This window comes from Ctenopharyngodon idella, chromosome 12 (genome assembly GCF_019924925.1).
Source record: "Ctenopharyngodon idella isolate HZGC_01 chromosome 12, HZGC01, whole genome shotgun sequence".
Taxonomy (NCBI): Eukaryota; Metazoa; Chordata; class Actinopteri; order Cypriniformes; family Xenocyprididae; genus Ctenopharyngodon; species Ctenopharyngodon idella.
Window position 1 is genome coordinate 20,405,112 of NC_067231.1, and position 24,382 is coordinate 20,429,493.

Sequence of the window (24,382 nt, forward strand, 5' to 3'; positions counted from 1 at the left end):
AGAAAAATGAATGAGAAAAAAGAGAAAGATGTTATTCTCATTATTCATCAAATCATAGTGCCATTTTTATGTATTCCCTTTTAAAAAAGCTGTTATATGTTGGATGCTGGTCTCCTGAATATGAGTTTGCAATCAACTTTTCAGAGGTAGAGCAAATTCATATATTTTTAAGAAAAATTTAATAAATAAATAAATATTAATCATTGCACTTTAATAAAATAGTATAAAATATGAAAAAAATCACAACATTATACCCCCCCATATATATATATATATACAGTAAAAAAAAAATTTATTCAGACACCTTGAACATTTCACTCATTATTACAGTTTATTCACTATAGTTGAAAAAAATGGTAATGATATATGACAAGATCTCAGAATTAAACTGTGTCAGAAAAAAATTATCTTAATTATGTCAGATAACACTTAAGCAAAGCATGGTCAGGTCAAAGTGATTTTTGGTCCCAAATTTTTATCAGTTTTACTGGTAGTCCACTGTATGAAGAATTTCTGGGTATAATATGTCACAGTTTATTTTGCTATCCTCACTTACATAAATGAACTATAGTGTCCTGCACCCACTAGTAAAAATATATCAAAAATTATATCAAGTGTCTGAATAATTTTTGGTTTGACTATATATGTCACTGATTTAGCTGATTTAGACATTGAGTTTGGGCTTTCAGGGAGGAAAAAAAGCGCACCGCTATGAAGGAAAGAAATGCACTAAAATCGCACAGAGCTATTTTCTTGCTGTCTTTGCTGTATGGTTGCTGTCATTGCAATGTCTCCGCAATGACTTTAAAAATTTATTGTCCTTTTCAGACACCTGGTAGAACTGCCAGAGCAGTGAAATTTTAGCTGCACATAGAAAAAGTTGTCTCACGAGTTTTGCGTCATCTGATCGGCTCTTCTGATCGATCTTTATAGAAACCACCGATCAAACTATATAAAACGATTACCAGAACACCCTTAAATATTACATAGATGTAATTTGTTCACAATAAGCAGGAATAACCAGGGATGTGTATTAAGAAAACTAGTCAATTTCAAAAAGGAATAACAAGCAAAACATCCTTCACCACACTATACTAGTCAAATAGCTTCTCTAAGTTTTGCTGATTAGCTGCATGACTATGCTGGTTCAGTAGCTAGACCACCAAAAACCATCAAAAACCAACTTGTTCCAGCATGAAAATCTTTTCAGCAGAGACAATAAACACACAAAGTGCAAAGCACAAACATGCACATGCTGAATCTGAGCTGAACATCTCTAATACAATCCCATATGACTCAGATAGAAGGACTCCGCAGAGATGAGCCTGCCCGGTCGTTTCTGCACCTGTCTTTCATGTGGGTTTTCTTTCTGACCGAAGGGGGATTCTTCTTCTAAACTGATCTCTTCCTGACCTCAGCCCTGCTCAGCTAGAAAAGGAATTCCACACGTGTTTGCCTGCAGGAGTAATGGTTTTAAAAGGGTGTGGAGCTAGCTATGAGGTTTCCCAAATCAGCCGGTTCATAACATTACTAAATTCCCCTACTGATACCCACAATGCAATGACAGCCCCTGGGCAAAAAGAGCACTGATCCTCTCCTCATCACACAAAAAAAAACACACACTAATAGACACACAGGGCTGATGAGGGTTAGCGGTAGCTTGTGAACCATAAAGTTGAATGATGACGAGAGGTTACAGACAAGCGGCTGGGAAAATCTCCTCTCGCTTGCATTTTACTTGAACTAAGTGGTTTGATTGAAACCTCCTGCTTGAATTGACGTGCTTGTGCTCCTCAAAAGCAGAAGTGAGGCAAACAGGCAGGCTAAGTTATAGCAAGGCATATATATAAACAACTGGAGGTCAAGTACACAGGAATGAAAAGCTTGCTAGAGGCTCCACTGCTATAAGTGATGCAGAACGAGAGTAAACGACACATTCAAGAGGGACCAATGATACATATTAGTGTTTTGGTGGGAAAATAACAACAGCCCCACACAGGAGGAAAATATTGATAGAACTGAGTAGAAAGTATTGTTTTTCTCACATCAACCCCAACTAACAAGCCACACATTTCTCACTTCGTCCCACCCTACACTTAACATTAAATCTTTGAAACAGAAAACAGTGTGCTCAGTTCTCAAGCATCTGACAATATTTAAAAAAGAAAACGAAGGCATTTCAGGGTAGTGTCAAACTCAGTTTCACTTCTTCTCCGGCCACTGGCGAGGATCAAGACCATGTCCACATCCCAGAATAACCATGACAACAGTGAGATCTGTTTATATGCTGCTAAGTGGTTGTAAATCTCTGTGAGCAAAAGAAAAATCCTAAAATCTTAGTACTGTATGTTGAGACTGAACTCCACCCCAGACTTGTTTTCATATTCTAATCCACAAATCACACCATCTTCTCCTTAAAATAAAAAAAAGAAATGAAGTCTATATAGGAAACATTTCAAGTCTAAGGCATAAATAATGATGAAGCACCAGTCTTTGGGACAAAAAGTGAAAAAATGCAAGTGGGCAAGAGACCAAAAGAACACCCAGAACATGGAAAATCCCCCGTTCCCATGCCAAAAAATTCAGTGAAGAAAAAACGTAACTCATCAGGGCCAAAACACTTCTGAGGTAGAGAGGGGTACTGAAGGAAAATAATCTTTTTAGCTTTATTTAAAAAACAGGAGTGGCTTTCTGAACTACTGTCATCGCTTCATTTATAGGTTTCTGTATTTGAGTCAATTATAGACAGGCTGCATGGTGAAAACACTGGTAAAACTGATCAAATCAATCACTATAAGTCTACTTTGGAAAAAAAAATGACAGCATAATTATTTAATTCAATTGTTTAATCAAATCAACTTAATTTAAATTGCATTAATTTAGCATTAACAACAGCATGGAACATAATTTCTTTAAATACTAGTGCCGATAATTTCCCACTACTATTTTGAAGTCTGTGGCCTCTATGCTATTTTAGAGTGTCGCTATTTTTAGTGCGGCAAGTAGCTGTGAGTCTGCAGTATGTGCACACTTGTGTTTACAGGTCAAACCTAAACAGAAACGAACCAACTTGAATGTAGTCTAACTTTATGGTTCTTGTACAGAGTAATCTGGGTACGGACAGGCAGGATATTGGTGTTATGGGGCCTCCTAGCAATTTGAGTCAGAGCAGGGACAGAAATGAGGAAGGACAAGGAGAAGAGTCCACAGGAGCTCTGAGAGTGTGGGTAGAAGAGAGCGTTTTCACCATAGACAGAGCCATCTTGGGGCAAAACTGTGAGTATTTCCGTGCTCTCTTCCGCTCTGGGATGAAGGACAGCCAGCTGAACGAGTTCCACCTGCAGGGAGGCCTGAAAGCGAGGGGTTTCCTCATCGCCATGGCGGTTTCCAGGGGTGAGTGCCCTGCTATACAAGACCCAGATGAGATTGTGGAGGCCGCAGAGTGTGCTGCTTTCCTCCAAGTGGATGTTCTAGTCCAGCACTTGATAGACCTTCTTGATACCGACAACTGCATTCTTTTGTACCACACGGCAGCGGTGTACGGCTTGTGGAGGTTGTTTCAGAGCGCTGCGGTGTTCATCCGCGATGCTTACACCGACCTGCAAGACGTTATCAAGGCACTCCCAGAGGAGCTGATCTGCTACGTGGAGTCTCTTTCACCAACATCGTTTGTCGCTCTAGCGACTCATTCTCCATCCATGAAGATGCTGCAGGACTGCTACAGGACGGTGTTTTACCTCGATGAGGAACCGGGTACTTGGAAACACCTGACTGATCTGCCAACAGACGCCAGCACCTCCATGGCCGGGGTGGCTGTCTTGGGGAACCGGTTGTATATCGTTGGAGGAGTACGGGGAGTTAGCAAACAAACTGTGGACTTAAGCTTCTGTTATGACACAGAAACCAACACTTGGAGTGTGTTTGATGGTCCTCAGCAGTCCAGGTATAACTTTACCCTGGTGGGTCATGACGGACACTTGTATGCCATCGGAGGTGAATTCGACCAAAAGATTATGTCCTCAGTAGAAGCATGTGATGTTTCCACAGGTGCATGGAAATTCTGTAAGAATGCGCCCCGTTCTGTGGCTGCGCCGGCTAGCGCTGTTGCCAGGCGTAGGATATTTGTGTGTTTCTGGAAGTCTCCGGATACAACGGACATTTATGAATATGCACCTAAAAACGACGAATGGACACTGGTCACCACTATGGTCAAGCCTCAGAGTTACGGACACAGCATGGTGGCTCATGGCGACAACCTGTATGTTATGAGGAACGGCCCATGTGATGACTTCCTGCGCTGCCTCATGGACTGCTACAACATCAATACGGGTCAATGGACGGCCATGCCAGGACACTACGTCAATAGCAGGGGTGCCCTTTTCACGGCTATGGTGAGGGGGAACTCTGCGTTCACCGTCAACCGCAATTTGACCCTGGAATATGTAATTTGTGGTGACAAGTGGAAGCCTCGCAGACAGATGACGGGTTTTCCAAAAAGTGGCTCGCTCTGGACCTGCTTACTCAGACTGCCCAAGAACGCAGATACACAGCAGGAATGTGATGCAGAGGAAGCATTGGAGATGAATGCCAATGTGGAATGTGTGGAAGATTTGGTAGAGGCTAATCATCCACTATTGTGATATTGTGGATCAATCTGTTATTTCATTTGCAATTGTAATTAAAGGAATAGTACATCCAAAAGTGAAAATTATGTCATTATTTACTCACCCTTATGTCGTTTATTTCTGTTGATCACAAAAGAGGACATTTTAAATAATACGTTGTACACTGTTTTCCACATAATGAATTAAAATGGGGAAATGCAAAGTGAGAGGCAGGTACATTAAATATTTCTCCTTTTTTGTTCCTCAGCCAGGTTTAGAACACGAGATTGGGTAAACTAAATGATGACAGAATTTTCATTTTTGGGTATACTTTCCCTATCGAATAAATAAAATGCACAAATACATCTAATGTTATAAACAATAAATAAAAGCAACTGTCTCTATGCATATTGTTTATGGCAAATAATAAATTAATAGGTGTGAACACTTCTACCGTCTCTCGTTCCCACACATATGCACACGCACACGTGTCCATGCTCTAACTGCCGTTCTCCAGCCTCTATAAACAGCTCCCCGATCGCTTGTGCAGCTGCGGTTAATCAGCTCCAGCACCCCGCAGATGGGTCTGAAGTTCAAAGTCTTCTCAGTGGAGAGCTTTAATGCTCTCCATCCTCCTGTCTGTCTGTATGTCTGACTGACTGCAGACTCCCACAGCAGCCTAGGATTGATGCAGGAGCTACAAAGTCTTTCAACACAAAGACTTCACGTTTTTTACTTCCTCATATTTCTCTCATTTAAACAAATGAATGTAATTTTTTAGGGTGATTACTGTTTCTAATCAAGGCAGAATTCATTATTGACCTGCAGGACTAGCTATTTGGCTTGTGTGTGGCTTATAAACAAAAACACACAGCATTTTGAGCGTGGGAAACAGATACATTACAGATATGTGGTAAGTAAAAAGGCCAAAATGAAAGTAAACAGCAGATAATAAAGGACAGCAGGACCACAGTGTCTTGCATTGTATTAGTTAATGTGATTGAAAAAGAGATAGGGTTGTGTGATATAACTAAGATTTTACCCCCGGTTTCACAGATAAGGTTTAAGCTTAGTCCTAGACTAAAATGCATGTTTGTGCTGTTTTAACTGAAAGCAACTTGCACTGACATATCTTAAAATGTCAGTGCCATTGTTTTGTCTCAAGATGCACACCAGTATTATTTTTTTTCTAAGGCACGTTTATGAAAGCTACTTAAATACCCTAACTGAACCAAGGCCTAATCCTGGCTTAATCTAAGCCCTGTCTGTAAAACTGGGCCTAAGGGTACATCAAAATTTTTGATACGTCTGATAATATTCAATATACTGTACATCAGTGGCGCCTGCAGCCGTACGGCTGTACGCACTGTGCATACCACGAGAGGGCGCTAATTAATGCCGTTTTTATTTTTTACATAATTTTTAAATTGATTATTAAAATCTATCTGCATACACTCATGTCATATTAAGAAAGCAAGAGAAAGGAAGAATAAATAAAGGTGTGCGTTTGTGTGTTGTAAAGTGTGGGTGAAAAGAAATCTGATTGGCTAGTTTAGTTTCATCGCTTTTTCCATACATGAACAATGACAATACAGATAGTTAATGTTTAAAAACAGGCTCAAAATGAGTAAACGCTCTCTAAAACAGCTAAATTCGATTGAAACATTTGCAAAAGGCCTAAAACTATTGAGTAGGGATGGAGAAATAAGGCCTCTTAAATCTTTGAAGCTTTTCTCTAAATGTTTCGTAAAAAGTTTCAAATCAAGAACGTCGAAAACAGTGCCATCTTTTGGCAGGTAAAATTTACAGCAGCCATAAACCTGAGTGCGCAGCTCCATTGTTTCATCCATTAAGCACAAATAAAAGCCTGACAACGCTAAATGTGTTTAGTTTTCTGATAATATAATTCACATATTAAACTGTGGCAAAAAATTAAATGGATCAACAAAAACAATAATTATAATAATACTAATAGTATCTACTGAGTTGTTTGAGGCAAGTAAATTGTGCTGTTATTTTATTGTTTTTATACTGTTTATATGACAGAATATATATATATATATATATATATATTATAGGCTACAGGCTTATATATTTAAAATGTTAGTAAATGGACTTGAACTTCCATACAGTAGTGGTCTTGGTTCATGCAAAGTGAAGCATTCACGTGACTGGAAAGAAAGTGAGGCTTTGTTTTTCGTTTATCACGTTTCTCTGAAAACAATACGCACATGTCAGGACCAAGCCGCTCAGAGATAACGTAAAAAAAAAAAAAAAACAATTCACGAAGCATCTATCTACACAAGCACATCAGAGTGCAGTTACGTACATCAGATGTTCTAAATGGGGAACAGGAAAGAGACAGTTGATCAGTTGATTTGTACAGCATTAGATCAATATACTATATCGCCCAACCCTAATAGTACATTACATACTATAGTTAGTATAGCATTTGTGTCTTACTAACATCTCAAGACACACTGGGTGGGAAATTAATCTGTGTTGGTTGTTGTCAGATTTTTGTTTCAGTGTCTTTGTGCTGTTGTTTAAACTGACAGTTCACCCAAAATGAAAATTCTGCCATCATTTACTCACCCTCATGTTGTTCCAAACCTGTATGAGTTTCTTTCATCAAGACAAAAGAAGATAATTTGAAGAATGTTGGATCAGACAGTTGACGGTAGCCATTGACTTCCATAGTATTATATTCCTACTTTGGAAGTCAATGGCTACTGTTGACTGTTTGATTACAAACATTCTTTAAAATATCTTCTTTTGTGTTCAACAGAAGAAAGAAACTCATACAGGTTTGAAACTGCATGAGGATAAGTAAATGATGACAATTTTTTCATTTTTGTGTGAACTATTCCTTTAAATGAGGTTGAAATGATGCTGAGTGTCACTCACTGGTCTGGGAGGAGGAGGCTCTGGTGGGTTCTTCACAGGGATGTGTTTACCTGGTTCTCCATTGGCTTCTGGTCTGTGGTCTGATGAGCATATAGATTTTCACACAGAACAACAGTGGCTGTTAATTAATACATCAAAGACTATCAAAGGGTTCATCATGTGCAGAAATAAGAAGCATTCAAGAACCGCAACAAGTAAACGTAATATTTCTGCTGTTCGGTTCGATTCTGGTAACGCTTCATTGCTTGCAGCAGTCTTCTAAAGCTGATGGCCATATTCAGTGGCTTCCCATCAGACATTCCTTCAACTTCCTCTCCAAACGGTAACATCTGGGTTGCCGTAGGAACGCAAGGCGAATACCAAATCCGCACAGCAAGAGCTAAGAGTCACCAAGGAGTCAGGACACCATCAAGTGCTGCTTTTCACTGAAATTCAATTCTCACCACTTACATTTCTCTGTGAGCTTAAATTGTGTTTCACATTAGTGACTCATTGCAGATAATATTTATTGATTTATCAGACACAAATAGCACAAGGATGTGAACATTTTCACATATAGGCAGGAAATAATGAAATCACTGTGTATGACACTACATAAAAAAAAAGTCCCTCTTCATGATATTGAAATTCAAAGGGTTGTTCTCCTGATAAGCCTTTTTAAAATTTTGTTTATTAAAATGGTGCCATTAGCAAATCTGATCAAAGAATGCCACCGCAGTTAAGTCATGCATGTATCTTTTTGGTGCAGACGACTGCGACGTGAATGTTAAGTCTGGTTTTATTGTTACTCTCATTCTTCAGTGAAATCTAAACAAAGCAGCTTGGCCTCAGATGGGGGTCTGGCAGAAAGAGCGAAAGGAGGACAGGAGTTACTGAGAAACAGACAGGAAATGGTGACGAGTGGGGGGAGGAGCGGGGCTTAACACTTCAGCCATAACCCAATCACCCCCCTAAACATGACATATTCACAGCAGCACTGTCAAACAGCAAGATAAACCACTGTGATATGTCAGAGACATGTTTGCAGGTCAGGGTCATTTTCATCCTCACACCTGCAGAAGTTTTGTAAGAGAACTTTGGTGAAGATTATAGAATCACCTGTTTTGTCTTGGTTTTGACTTGTGACGATGACCTTGTTCATGTAGATATATTCTTCATCTCCTCCTGCAAAATAACCATGATTAAAGACTGGATTACAAATTTGAACCATGATTTTTAATAATGTCAGTTTGTGCTGCAGGAGCCAAAAAAGTATTTGGAGACTTTACCGACCAGATCTCATGAGAAAACATACATTTTTTATGAAGTTTTGTATGATGACTTTTATGAAGTCGTCATACAAATCCATAAAAAGTTTCATTCAAAATTCTGTCATCATTTACTCAAGTTGTTCCAAAACTGTATGAATTTCTTTTTTCTGCTGAGCACAAAAGAAGATATTTTGAAGAATGTCAGTAACCAGTTGATGGATCCCACTGACTTCCATAGTATTTTTTTTTTACATTCTTCAAAATATCTTCTTTTGAATTTCAGCAGAAGAAAGAAATTCATACAGGTTTGGAACAACTTGAGGGTGAGTAAATGATGACAGAACTTTCATTTTTGGGTGAACTATCCCTTTAAGTGAGCATTAGATGAATGCAAAGACAATCAAATTTTAAAAAATAAATAAATAAATAAAAAATGGAGAAATAAGCATTTACAATTAAACATCCAATATCGACTAATATCCAATACTGTTATAACCTGCTGACGACCAGCTATGGAGTTTTGTCCTCTGTAGAGGACATTATATTTTAGCGAATTTCTAACTAACATGACCTTACATGTCACAGTTTTAAGTCTGGATGTCCTGTAAAGAGCACAATCAGGGATTTTCAGAGATACCAAATGGTCTTTAAAAATGGCTGACATTAATTTAGTGATCAAATTTAACACCCTTATGGAAAATGATAATATTTTGTTATTATCATTTACATCTGACTAATTTTCAAATTGTTTGCCATTAATCAACATCTCAGGAAGATGTTATGGGGTTTCAAATTAAAATATGACCTTCTGTTACAAAACAGGACATCGATTTTATACATGTCCACTCTAGAGGTCAACAGGACTTAAAACATGTTTATCAGGCATTGTGAAAGTGAATAGGGAAAGAAATTCTATATAAATATTCCTATGCAAAATTAGATATTATTATGAAAATCTTGCCAATTATTACTCCCATTATTACTCTTCATAAAGCAAAATGACATATTAAATCATTCTGTTATATCTTTCATAACATAGTTGAGAATAATGTTTATACAAAGTTTGGTATAAAAAATCCTAAAACCTAAAAATTGATTGGTGATTTAAAAAAAAAAAAAAATCCCATTGTTTTTTTTCTTATTTTATTTTTTTGAAACCGGAGTCCTGATGTCCTCTATAGAGGACATAACATAACATATGAATAAAATATCATTTTTCAAAAATGTTATTTTTCCATTTTTTTCTTATGCTCTAAACAATGTAATGACATAAAAAATACTAAATTCACAAAAAAAAAATTCTGGTAGTCAGGAGGATAGTACAAATTTCCGTCAATGGCTGATAACCAGTCATACCACTATATCGAGCATCTCTGCAAAACTAAGTGCCATTTATTTGAAAAAAATATAGCACACAGAGATTTCAATTAAAACATTTCACAAAAAAAGAAGTCTGTAGGTTTTAAATAACAAAACAATACATATACTGTTCGAATTAAAGACAAAAAGTAATTGGACATTTTATAGTTGGCCGAACACTAGTAAAACATGTTTATAGTTAATGTGATGATCTACACCTGTGGTTACTCTGCAACGACACCTGTGTGAACCTGAGGAACTTTGCTTATTTATGCAATAAATTCATACAAATTTAATGTGTGGCCTAAATGTCCAAATACTTTTGGGGCCACTGAATGTGAACTTGCTGGAGTAAAGATACTATCCGCTCCACTCAAGTAACCTTGCCTGGAACTTCTAGGACTTCTTTGACTTTTCCTCCCCCTCCTTCTCGTTTTCAATGCTTTTTTAGATTCTGGACGCTTTCATCCCTCACTTATTTTACTGAACATGTAACAGATTTCTATTATGGAGAAGAACAGTGAGAGTTTTGTCTCACACTTCTCTTGTGTAAGGGTCCAAAGGCATCTCCAGGCCCCCTCCTTCTGTACACATCAAAGGCAGGCCAGTGGGAGACATAGAGAGGTCATATTCTATCATAATAAAAGTACTGATTTAGTCCCAGCCTGTGGGAGATGGATTTACAGGGCTTACATTTTAGGACGTTTTTTTGTCTGGATCTTCACAATAATTCAGAAGACCTAAATTAAGCATAAAAGATAAGATGTGGAACATGGAGCATGGCAGTCCACAGGTAACAAAGCTTTGATATATTTTTGGAGGGGAAATAAAACCCTGTGATGAAACAAAAACATGTTTCGATGGTACAGTGAAAAAAGAATGGGATTTGGAGGATGGAAATGAAAGCTATTTATAAGCTGCTACTAAAAGGAAGTGAGTGTCCCTAGAGGATAAAAACAGCCTTGGAAAATGATACAGTTTGAAGCCAGGGGAGGAAGTGCACAAGCCCAAGACCAGAACATGAAAAACCTACAGCCATGCTTGTGTGAAGAAAGAAGCACGCACAGACCAAAATTATGGGCTTCTTAATAAGACAGAACAGAGCAGATTCTCTTTTAAATGTGCACACAACTGTTGCTCCCCATGAGAACAATTGTGCTATGCAAGCATATGCTGAAATACATAAATATGTCATTTTTAGAGGGCCTTCTACTAGGGCTGGGTAAAAAATATAGATTTCTCAATTTTAATCGATTCTCATTTTTTACAAACCAATATCGATTCTTAAATCCAAAGAATCTATTAGTCTAGTCTGTTTTCAGTTGATAAATGAATAGAACATTGTAGCGCTCCTCCCATCCAATAAATGTCAATAATCTTTGTGCGTTGTTACTTTTGATATGAAACAAAGTTTCAGATTTCAAATTCTGTACGAAATTCAAAAAATAACCGTTTTGGTGTTGTTTAATGTGGCGTGACAGATCGCTGTAGCGCACGTGAACTGATCATCTCCTCCGCTTTAATACCAGTTACAACGCGAAATAAACATGAATGAACATCTGAAGGTATGTTGAAAGATACAGTACAACTTACTGAAATCCGTATCCTGTCTCATGGAATAGCTCAATCAGTGTTTCAACCGCAAAAGACGTCAATAAAACCGCTGGTAAGCAATGTCACTTAACGTCACATTTACCTCAGAAAATTAGTGACCATAACTCGTTAGTCAGCTAGAAAAATGAACTCTAAAGAGGAGCATTTATAATAATGTAGTACCAACTGATTCCCATGTATAGTTTACAGCATTAGTTGTGAGATGTTTTTTTCCTTGAGAAAATTTGCCATACTGTTCCTGATATATATCCAAAGTAATCAATATTGAATTAAATGGAATTTAATCGAAATCTAATCGAATTGCAAGCTTGTGAATCGAAATCCATTTGAATTTTGATATTTGTGTCAATACCCAGCCCTACCTTCTACTACTTTAGTAAAGAGAAAAGGAAAATCATGGGCATTTTCAGGTGCCAAACCTGATTCAACAGCAAAAAAAGTTCCGGACACCCCAAATTAGTGGAAAACCGGCAATTGCCAACAGCAGACATAATCATTATGTACACTATCATTTTTGTAACTTTTATTTAGCAAGGATGCCTAAAAAAAAAAAAAAAGTTAATAAAAAAAAAAAAAAAAAAAAAGAAGACATTTATAATGTTACAAAAGATTTCTATTTTAAATAAATGCTGTTTCTATTCATCAAGGAATCCTGAAAAAGTGTATAACGGTTTAAATACACATATATTCAGCAGCATTACATTGACGATAATAAAAAAATGTTTATAGAGCCCCAAATCAGCATATTAGAATGATTTCTGAAGGATCATGTGACACTGAAGCCTGGAGGAATGGCTGCTGAAAATTCAGCTTTGCCATCACAGGAATAAACTACATTTTAAAATATATTTAAATAGAAAACAGTTTTTTTAAATTGTAATAATATTTCAAAATATTACAGTTTTTACTGTATTTTTTACCAAATTAATGCAGCCTTAGTGAGCATAAGAGACTTCTTTCAAAACATTTAAAAAATCATACCGACTTCAAACTATTGTACTGAATAATTAGTTGATTCATTTAATGTTGGTCCCTTTGGTCCAATCAACTCGCAGACCACTTAGCATTCTTCCTGGACCACCAATGGTTTGCAGATCACAGTTTGAGTAGGATTGGTGTAGAATTAGATGGTTAATCTAGACGTTATGTTGTTATGTATGTACCATTAGAAGACTTGTACGATTGCAGCAGCTCATTCAGGAGGCCCTTCTGTACTGTGGCATTTCCACTCAGCTTCTCTCCATCTAGGATCTTCAGGAACTTCTGCAGCTGCTCCAACAGCTGCTCCAGCACTGCACAGACACACACACACAACATAGTTAGCTTGAGTAATAAATAAAAGCATCATGTCAGTGCATTAGATCTCCGGCACTGTGAACCTTGATTTCGAGTAAATACCTCTCATACTGATTACAAATTAGTCACAGTAAAAATGAAATATACATGCTTGATAAGTTCAGGATTATCTGCATTTTGGCAACTCAAGTGAAGCAGTTTTCAATCAGCTGAAAATTAGCAATGGCTGATAGCACAAAGCTGAAGGACTTGAGCCTTTCAAAGCCACAAGCTGTGCTTCGCTGACCTCAAGAGCGATGCCTGTATATTACACACATTAAACCAAGTAGGTATCACAACAAAACCAACTATTTCCTCATTATGTAAAATGCTATATTGGCTATTTTTGAATGTTATGCTAATTGTTGACAACATCCATATTATTTAGCCTTTTGTGTCTGTGTGAAGCTACTTAGCAGCAGGTTAAAATCAAGGATACGTCATGGGTTGTGGAGAGAGTCAGTTTGGTGTGAATGGGGAGGCTTTGTCACTCTACCCACACACCCTCAGGGGTCAGCAGCAAACTGGACATCCCAGTCTTGACTATGAGGGCCATGCTTTGTTTTTCTCCTCTCATGAATCACACTGCCTTACAACAGAACTGACCTTACTGGACAAGAGCTCAAAAAAGGAAATGAAACAGAAAGTATAGCTTAATATGTGTCATTAACATCTCATTAAAACTCCACATAAGGCTATAAAGCACCGGTGCATGCAAAAACAAAAACTATCAAACTCCATTCAACCACATTACATTCCATTTAGCCCAATAAAAACAGCTATTTGTCTTCATTTTGTGGTATATAGAGGACAAATGAGTGAGTGCTGGTTGTTGATTAACTTACTAACAGTCACTCTCCTGTTCATTAAATATTTGGTCATCATACTTAAAATTTCAGAGATCAAATGACATGTAATGCAACAATGAGCTGAGGATTAGAGATTAGATTTCTAATTTAATGTTTTCTAAATAGTACTCAGCATCTTAAAACCTGAAAGTTTTAGTGCAGGATGCTGATTGGTCAACAGGGCATTCCAGTCATGCTAAAATACAAGAAATACAAACAGCTATAATGTGCAACATCCATTCACCTAGATGTTTATATCACTGTACAGCACAGATAGATGAACTATTAACCGTAACACTAGGTACATTTACATGTCAGAGACTATATTTTTTTTATATAAATCTGCTTAATTACATAACTATGTAAAATTAATAACTTTTTAAAATGATTACATTTCAAAAACTGTAGGCCTCATGAAAAATGAAGTCCTTAATATTAATATATTTTATAAGGTTTATTTTGTTAAATATTTTATATTTTGAAAATTATTAAATATAAGTGGCCTAATATACAAAACAATACATACAAATTATTGTATACTTAATTATTAATATATACAAATTATTAATTACAATATATATATATATATATATATATATATATATATACAAATTATTAATTACAATATATATATATATATATATATATATATACAGTCAAACCAAAAATTATTCAGACATTTTTGATATATTTTTACTAGTGGGTACAGGACACTATAGTTCATTTATGTAAGTGAGGGTAGCTAAATAAAATAAACTGTGACATATTATACCCAAAAATTCTTCATACAGTGGACTACCAGTAAAATTGATAAAAATTTGGAACTAAAAATTATTCAGACACTTTGACCTGACCATGTTTTGCTAAAGTGTTATCTGACATAATTAAGATTATTTTTTTCTGGCACAGTTTAACTCTGAGATCTTGTCATATTTTATTACCATTTTTTTTAAACTATAGTGAATAAACTGTAATAATGAATGAAATGTTCAAGGTGTCTGAATATTTTTTTTTTACTGTATATATATATATATATATATATATATATATATATATATATATATACTATGAATTATAATAATAATATAATTATACTATATAATGAAATTTAATAAAAGTGTGCCCATAATATTTTCATAATTTACAAGGCACTTGATGCTTTGCTGCTGGGAATAAATGTAGGGATAAAGGTAAAAACCCTTTAGCATATTTACAATGCAGCCTCTTGTAACTTACTGGTTAAATATAAACTTCTCTAGTTTCTAAACTAGTGCAATGACCTATAAAACTACTCAACCCATGTTGATGTTTGTCTTTACAGTGATGTTTACTTTCCTCTTACTGTGGAATGGTAGTGTTTTTGCCCTGCCTTTAGGACAGACAGGCCCAATTCAGTTTGGTGATGCAACACTAGGCAATATCTGTCTTTCACAAGCAGTGTCCCTATCCAGATCGGACAATGGATAGAGAAGAATGAATGTCATCAAATAATAAAAGTTTGCTGTGAATGTTTCAGTAACACTGGATTACTCATTGCCTTGACTAAGGCAGACAATCACTTTTCTTTAGCATGCACAATGAGCTGAATAACATTCATATACAGTATAGATAGTTGACTTGAAATTTCAAGCAGTGATACTAGGTTGTTATATAGATCTAAATCTTAAACAATATTTTTCAATTTTTTTTATAATCATACACATTTTTATGACCTCAATTAAGAGACCTTATTTATATTATACATATATTTTTATACTTTTAAAAATTAATTTGTCTCATTACAAGAACAGCAAAACAACTGCTGATTAATGGCAAAACATGTAAAAGAAGCACAGATTTTACACATACAGATATACATCTGTATCAGTTTTTAGTTTTGAAATGGACACCATCAAGATAAGTGTCAAACACGTTGCTGCTGCTATAATGACGAAGCTGTCTATAAGTCAATGGTAATAGTATCAACTCTGCAATAGCTGTGAGAGTAAGACATGCTTCGAGACAAGCACAATAGGAAGTCACAGCTTAGGAGGGCAGGATTTAATTGAACATTCTTGGCCGCCCCCTCAGAGGCAGATAACATCTATCCATCTCTATGTGCATAAATAGCTCCTGAGAAGAACTCCTGTATGAAAGATAAAATCCCTGATAGACGTCAAACAAATAAACAAGTTGACTGGACATAACATGGGAGTGTGTTCAATGTTCAATATGTACTCAATATATTCAATATCTGCTAGTTCACTGATAGGATTATTTAAATGATCATTATGAAGATAATGATGTATCAAAGTTGATTCAAAGCTTTAAAATATATACTGCTTGATGGCATTACTATTTGTAGGAATTTGTTCATAAAATGTGGTTCTAGCACATACATTTAATGCAAACAGCAAATATTTCCAAAACAGCTTGTGGCTTCACCTATAACATCAACATCATGTTCACAAGAATTCGTGTAGCTTCACCTATAACGTCAACATCATGTTCACAAGAATTCGCAGGTTGTTTTGGTTTCTCACCCACGAAGAACTGACAACTATCCGAACACACACAAAAAAAATCGTTTTTTCTCTTAAAATTGCTTTTTGCATGCCATTTCCTTTGTTGATTTATTTTTTATTTTTTGCACATTCAATGTTTTGCTTTATATTTTTACAAACATGCCTTGGAACGCACAGCTTTATTCACTGGAGCAGACTGTGCTCGCACTTTGGCAGTTCACGTGACACTAATGTGAAAATAGACTTCATTTGTGTCAATGAAAAGCATATTTACACTGTCTGAATCATTCCCTATCCTCTATATAGTGCACTATGTACCATATAGAAACTAGTAGATGTGTGAACAAATGACCGATTTCAGCTGCAGCTTCAGCATCTGTTTATAGTGTAGGAGTGGGCGGGACTTCAGATTCTAGAGAGCATTTGATTGGACAGAAGATTTGATGAGAAGCTGAAGTGCGATGTGATGTCATGAAAATCCGTGATCCGTTTTGAGAGACTGTAAGTTTTGAATGCTTATATCTCCTAAATGCGAGTTTTGTCATTGTTTTGGAACACACCAGCTTATTCATAAACTTAAGGCTAACATATTCAGACTAAAAGCTAAAAAACTTAAATTTTGATTTCAGGGGGACTTTAAAATTAATATATTATTTTGAAAAGTCAAAGTGTATAGCTGGAACGGAAAACAAAAGCATTTCATTTTACCTCAGTTTTTGAATGCATTTTCTTTCTCAGTGGCGCTCACGGCGGGTTCAGAGAAATGTCCACGTGGAAGATGAGCAAGGTGAGGGAGTATTTTGAAAGCCTACACAAAACCTTTCCGTTTTCTTCTATGTCATGTCAAACTAGTACATAAGAATTAAACTTGCTTTTAGGCTTGTTAGGGGGTTAGACTAGTTGACTGGTCAGTTGCAAAATTTCCATTTAAACGTTAATGAAATTAGTTGTTGCCTAGTTTGTAGCAATATGAGGGTGAATAAATAATGAAAGAATTTAAAATTTTGGATGAACTATCCCTTTAATATGGTCATGTATTCTCTTCCCATGATGCTCAGCTGAGCATTTGTCCAAACATTTTCTTTGCCGTGTGTTTTCAGAGATTGACTTCGATGCCCTTCTCTGGAGGGACCATGGGAATGTGGAGTCAGCTGACTCTAGTCCAACGAGGGCCGAGTTTCCGTTGGATACAGTTTGGCCCCAAGCCCATTAAACACTGCAGACGGTGAGAACGAGCATGTTACATCCCTGTAAGCACTAGAACCGCTCACACTTCCTCAGAGTAATGAAACCTTGGTTTGACAGTGACACGTTAGACTGTCTATCACACAACAGTCACCGACTAAAAGGGCAGAGTGTCACAAAATATGCTCAAAAATGATCAACAAATTCACTTTGATTTGAACGAATGAGGACAAAGACAGATCTTTGTGCTGATAGTACCTGTCTGGCTAACACTGCAGCAGAGAAGGGAAATTTCTTTCTGAGGTAAAAAATAAATAAAGAAAACCCACTTCCTCCTTCCAGGACAAACAATGATTGCAAATAAAGGTGTTTGATGGTGTTCTGTAAACCCTACACTATTTCTGGACTTTCAGTTTGCAGTTAGACAAAGAAATTCTTTTTGCAGCTGATACGCTGAGCAAGTGTTTGATGGAACGAGGAAGACCTCAATAAAACCATCTCATGTGTACATTGTCGCTGTGCTTGTTTATCTTGAGTGCCTATTGAACTGATTTTAGACACATGCTGATGGTAAATTGTAAGGTTAAGCACCGCTCTTCCCAGAATCAAAGCCACAGAGCGTTTGCTGTATCAGAGCTGACATAATAAACACGAGTTTAAATCGAGTGGACGAGGAGCATTTTGATGCTGCTCTGGCATGCGTTAGTGTCCTAAGTGGTTTGATTTTTAAAGGCAATTCCTGTCTGACACTTAAAATACAGCCAGGCTCCAGCTGTGGCTCATATACTTAGCTCAGCTCAAGGCGACGTGTCATCATAGCACATCATTTATTTGATTCCCGAGTCAAACCCTCAATCTCTAAAACGACGGGCTGTCGGCCATGTGGGAGGGCGATCACCGCAGTGGTGGCATGTTATTTGGTGTTTGCTTTTGCATTCTCTATTCTTGTTTAAAGGGAACAGATGACACTAAACATCCTGAAACCACAGAAAAGCAGAACAGAACCACTGATCTCTTGTATACCTCTTAAAAGTGCACTCCACAAAAACACTGAATGTCACATAGGTCAATAAATATGCTGCATACACAATACACAAGTCAAAGATGGATCTTTACTATACAGATTTTAAGTAAATGGATTTCACTAGCTCTTGCTATAAATAAATAACCACTGTACAACGTCCTTCTTTGAAATAAAATAAAATTAATATTTTTAAAGGAAAAAAATGAAAATTATCCCAAAATTTACTCACTCTCAAGCCATCTTAGGTGTAAATTAAAGCGCATCCATGATCCATCATACGCCTACGTCCTACATCATACGTCAGGTCAGAGGTCACCCTTCCACTAGAACTTGACTCGCTCATGAAAGAGTGTACAGCTGTTGCTGGAAGCCAGTAATTATAGTTTATAAAGTCTTAAATATAGATATTTTCTTACAAAAACCCATCACTTCGTTTTAGAAGGCATTTATTAACCCACCGGATGCGCCTCTTGGAGCTTCAAAAACTTGGGCACTATTTAATGCCATTACAAAGCTGGGAAGAGCCAGGATATTTTTTATTATAACTCCGATTATGAAGTCATACACACCTAGGATGGCTTGAGGGTGAGTAAATTATGGAATAATTTTCATTTTTGGGTTAGGTAACTATTACTTTAACTTCATGTTCATTTAAAGTTTGTTATTCTATAAGAATCATATAATTCATTTTTTATTATTTATTTTATTTTTATTTATTCTATTTATAAATATTAACAGTCATAATTTATTTTTTAATGGCCATATTTGTCCACTACTATAACCATGACACTTTTTAAAAATACCCCTTTTTGCATATTAAATTAAAAACTGCAATGTGCTGCGCTCATAAAAACTGCGGATTTGTTGTCACGAACGAGATACCTGTCTCATCCTTCAAGTCTGAATGGCATTGTGACTAAAATAATAACCAATTCATTTAAAAACTATTTACATCTTTTTCCTATATGATTTTACATACTCAGCATGAACAGCACAGTCCATGAAACTTTGTTAATTGATGATTTTTGCCAGTAAACATATAATCTAAACAAAATTGCTACATAATCAGAACTGCTTCCACACAAAAACATACAAGCTCCTTTAAATGCCACCAGAAATAAAGAGGTAATTATTCACTGATTTCATCATGTTTTAATGAGACATCATAATAGTCTGGCTTCTTTTCCTCTCAATCTTAACAACCACAATGAAGCTTTACTTAAACAAATATATACGCGCACACCCAAATGACATTACTCAGTAAAACTGCATCAATTATATATAATTCTGTACTACATAAATTAAAGCATACTGTCACACTTCAGCATAATGCTGATCACACCCATGCTCTTAAACATTCAGCAACAAGTAAATTTTGCTACATATGGCCCAATATATGTCTCAACCCAGGAATGTTGCATTATGGTCTGGCCCGCTGGCTCCACTTTATGCTTTTCAGTTTATTTAGATTAAGCAATCAGGAGCACTGGCAACAGAAAATCAGATTGCTCAGAAAAACTGAGATACAAATTCCATTTCCTACAATTGCTTCTTATCAAAAGGAGCCGAAATGTTTTCTTTTGTCTGGACCATTTATAATCACAAGTTCGGAGAGAGACCGAGTTATGGATGAGATCTGCTGGGACCTATGGCCAAATACATTTGACTACTTTAATACTGTGTTATAATCAATGGATAAGAGTAGCGTCTTCAAACTATCCGCCAACACAACCAAAAGAACAACCTCTTTAACTCCTGGATGCAAAGACTGCTAACATGGCTAATCGTGTTTCAAAGTTTTCTCATATGATGTGTCAGACCCAATAATTTATTTGTCTGGTCTCTGATTGAATCTTTACGGTAAAAACTGAAGTGAGAACTCTTAGCTACATAAAACCCTGTGTGGGTGCAGCTATGCACCACATCATCTATTCTTCTAAAACACACTGCAATGCCTTTGAACATGACTAAACTGCCCTGGGCTTGACTCTTATCTCATAGAGGTAAAATCAACACTCTAGAGACATTTGATGTGTCATCTACTGCCTACACCCTGAGTACTCCATAAAACAATACATACACACCATTGTTTTCAATGTTAAATTAAACTTTACTGAATAAACCTGAAATAAAATAAAATGCAAATATTAGAACAAAAAGTGAATATTATTCATTAACAGCAGCCAAATACAATACATCTGAAAATGTTGAGAGAACATCACGTAAGTGACTTCATAAATTGATGTTGATTTTAATTGTTTGTCACCATTATGGTGATTAGTGTTCTCGTTGATTGGGCACTTGGAACTTCATTTATGTTACTATAATTCTGTTCCTATCGATGCAGTGATGCAACAAGAAATTAAAGTTATTTGTGGTTTCAATGGAAGAGAAGTAATTTGCCTTTAAACAGTGCTTAATTTTTATTTATGCCTGGGAGTACACTGTTCCTCATATCACAGATACAATTAAGTTAACAAAACTTAAATAGCTTAAGTAAATGTAGCTCAAAATAAGTAAAGAACACTAATTATACTTCATACAGTTAAATTAAGCAAATTGAACAATTTCTAAATGATGACTGGACCATAAAAAGTAGGAAGTATATACTGAAATGGAGTCAGGTTGTTCTAGTGAAGGGACTGAAAAGTAAGAGGGATTTGTGACTTCAACCAAAATGGGAAGTGGAGGTGGAGGAAGTACATTTTAATAAATGATTACAAAGAAAAAACTGTGCACTAATGAATTATGCACAATAAGAACAGGAACGTGCATAAAGCAAACAAAAATATAAGATTTCATGTTGACTTTATGTTGTTGCTTTTTAATTAAAAATAAAAAAGAAACTGAGTCATAAAACAAACTTTTCTCACACAGCCTCTCCCATTTCTCCTTTCTAACTGTCTGCAGACACAAAAGACAATGATTTAAACTTAGAAACCCTCCCCAGTTTGCTGTTTTCTCACAAATACTTCTGCTGTGCTACTTTTGGGTCTTGGCTGTGATTGTAGTTGGACTTAGAAATATATCCTTGTTTGTGACTATATGGTTTATTTGCTTACGTTGTTCCTCTTCATTACAGGCACAGCATTTTAACTTTGATTGACATTTGCGGCACAGATGATAACTGTTTTGGAGTGCCAGTGACAGTTTCACATGCAGTGTTATTTAATTTGAAATGGAACTAAGTTCATTTGTGTGAATGAGTTACTCACCACAGCAAGCCACAGGAACACACTATTACCCAAACCCCTCAGATATAAAAAAAAAGGTACACAGATACAAAGTATGTGCACATTCCCCACATAGACACCGGTGGCGTGCAGTGGTGTTCTGAAAGGCACATTTTTTATTTATTTATGAATCAATGTAAATTCATGTGCATTACGCTTAATGTTGACACATCTTCCTTGTTAAATGAACATTACTTTACATTCCATCAAAAAAGAAAAAAAGAAACCAAATACAATTCTATTTTGTAATTTTACATTAACAATGTATTGTAATAAATGTTCTATTTATCAAAACCAAGTCAATCTCATCAAGTTAGTGTTTTAAGCATTTCTACATTCATTCCAAAATAATAACTAAAGGCAATAATAATTTAAACAATATATTTTATTTGTGTATTGATGTTTTTCTTTTGAATAGTCAACTTTGGCTATTTTGGATCATCAGTCATGCTCCGTAAACATCGTCTGTCACAGACACGAAGATGTATTTTTAATTTCACCAAGCTGATTGCACTAAAAACCCCGCAGTCATCATGCTTTCAGTCCATTTCAAGTTTAATTTTGACGTGACATAAAGCGGTGATATCTAACTGGGTGATCTGTTTACTTACTTTTCAATTAGTCTTCCCATTGACGCCATCATTTGTTCATTCAAACTGAGGCGCGGAACGTGCACGTCAACAAGAGGCGGGATTTATCGCACAAACCAATCATATCCAATCATAACCAATTACATCCAATTATATCGCGATGGAGACATTGCCTCCTCTCGCATGACTTTCCCCCATTCATTCTCAGTTACCCCCCACAAAACCCACCGCACGCCGGGGGTCTGATGGTTTTCTATGGTTTTCTATGAGTGGAAAGGGAGGCATGACTCTTGCTGTAATTTTACCTGCGGGTGTCGCTGTTGGGCAGTGTTCCTTTAGAAATATGAGTGACACGGTAATGTGCACAGTTCAGACACAGAAAAAATAGACCTGTCCATATACTGTATGTTTGTATATATACTGTATCTATGTACTTTAACACCCACCAATCCGCCAACCAATGCCGTATAACACAGCCCACACTCCCACTAGCAACTTTGGCAGGATGAATTTTATATTAAATTAAATAAATATTTAAGTGAAGCACAATGTCAAATATTATAGATTATGTGGACATTTGAATTAAATGTTGTTTGGCCAACATTAAACAAGGATTTGATCATGCTGTAAAGTGTAACAACTACAATCACCAGGCAGCTGGCGCCCTCTGCCAGCATTTGTTATAATACATAATGTACATAAGTTGATTATTATGTGTATTACAAACAGCTTGTGGGTACCAAATTAGTTCTTTTTCTAAGCTTATTGCGCTTCAACAGTCAAATACACAAAAAATTATGTCAAAATGCCTGTCTTAAACACATAAACAGTTGAGAAAGAAAGTGAACGTAAACAGTTGAGAAAAAAAACAGACGTGTTTCAGTTTATTAGTTTATTAGCCTAGTATTTCTTACCTGATTACTACTGTTAGAAATACTTGAAAAACTTAAAGCACTGTTTAAATCATGTAGTTCATCTAAAGCTATCGTGGCTCTTCAGAAAACTTGGATTAAACCGCTCGATTCATATGGAATACTATTATGATGTGTCCTGTACTTTTTGAAACTTGAAAATATTGATTACCAAGACTTTCAATAGATGGACAAAAAAATTATGAGATAATATTTTAAAAAATCCATATGCCAGTTTTCCCCCGTGGTATTGAAAATGGTCTCGAATAGTGATATTTTTCAAGGTATCGTATTGAAATTATTAGATATATAGCTTTGCAAATTTGTTTTGATAAGGAGTGCTTTTTCACACAGTTTTTATGTCTCTTTAATATTTACACAGGAACAATGAAACATTGATTATTGTGAAAAACACTGTACGGCAAATGTTTTGAAAAATGTCAAAGATTAACTCCATTTACATGCATGAACGTTGACCAAGTTTTAAAGTTGTCAGGAAAATGGTTTAGCAACAAATTCAGTGATAACCTTTTGTTTTTAGTGCAATTTCATCTGGAATGACTCACTTTAAAGATCCCCTGAAATGATTTGACACAGTTTTCCTTCCAGTGTTGACATGTTTCCAATTAAAACAAGATATTTTGCATGGTGGGGCGTACTGAAGGGCTTGAGCTATTTTTTAAATGGCGAAAGTCTTTAGTTAACATCATAGCCCAGCAAAAACATGATTTGCTACTTGCTATTGGCAAAAAATTGAATAACATTTTAAAATATATTCAAATAATTTGCAACAATAACATTAAAGTGCAATAATATTTCAAATTTTAATATTACTGGTTTTACTGTATTTTTGATCAAATAAATGCAGTATTGGTGAGCATAAGAGAAATCTTTGATTTAAATGGTAGTAAAGATGACCTCAGATCTCAGAGACATGGATAAGAAGCTAAAAAAGTCCATTTTTAAAGGGCACAACGTTCACAAACGAATTTTATTACATAAGCATCATCTTGTCAAT

The 24,382-nt window shown here is 35.9% G+C and overlaps 2 protein-coding genes across 2 annotated transcripts in view; one reads left to right on the forward strand and one right to left on the reverse strand.

The window, feature by feature from the left end:
* The window catches only part of afap1l2 (actin filament associated protein 1-like 2), a 43,908-nt gene that overhangs the window by 12,808 nt on the left and 6,718 nt on the right, over window positions 1-24,382 (reverse strand). Inside the window, 3 exon segments of the mRNA XM_051913833.1 lie at window positions 7,512-7,591; window positions 8,610-8,675; window positions 12,898-13,026. Coding sequence (XP_051769793.1) covers window positions 7,512-7,591; window positions 8,610-8,675; window positions 12,898-13,026 — 275 coding nt within the window.
* On the forward strand, window positions 7-5,054 carry LOC127523294 (kelch repeat and BTB domain-containing protein 13). Its single transcript, XM_051913835.1, has one exon. It carries the CDS (start codon window positions 3,090-3,092, stop codon window positions 4,638-4,640), a length of 1,551 nt encoding a protein of 516 aa, XP_051769795.1. The 5' UTR covers window positions 7-3,089; the 3' UTR covers window positions 4,641-5,054.

Excerpts from the sequence above, each read along its gene's own strand:
- LOC127523294 (XM_051913835.1), top strand. The coding sequence starts at position 3,090 with ATGGTTCTTGTACAGAGTAATCTGGGTACGGACAGGCAGGATATTGGT.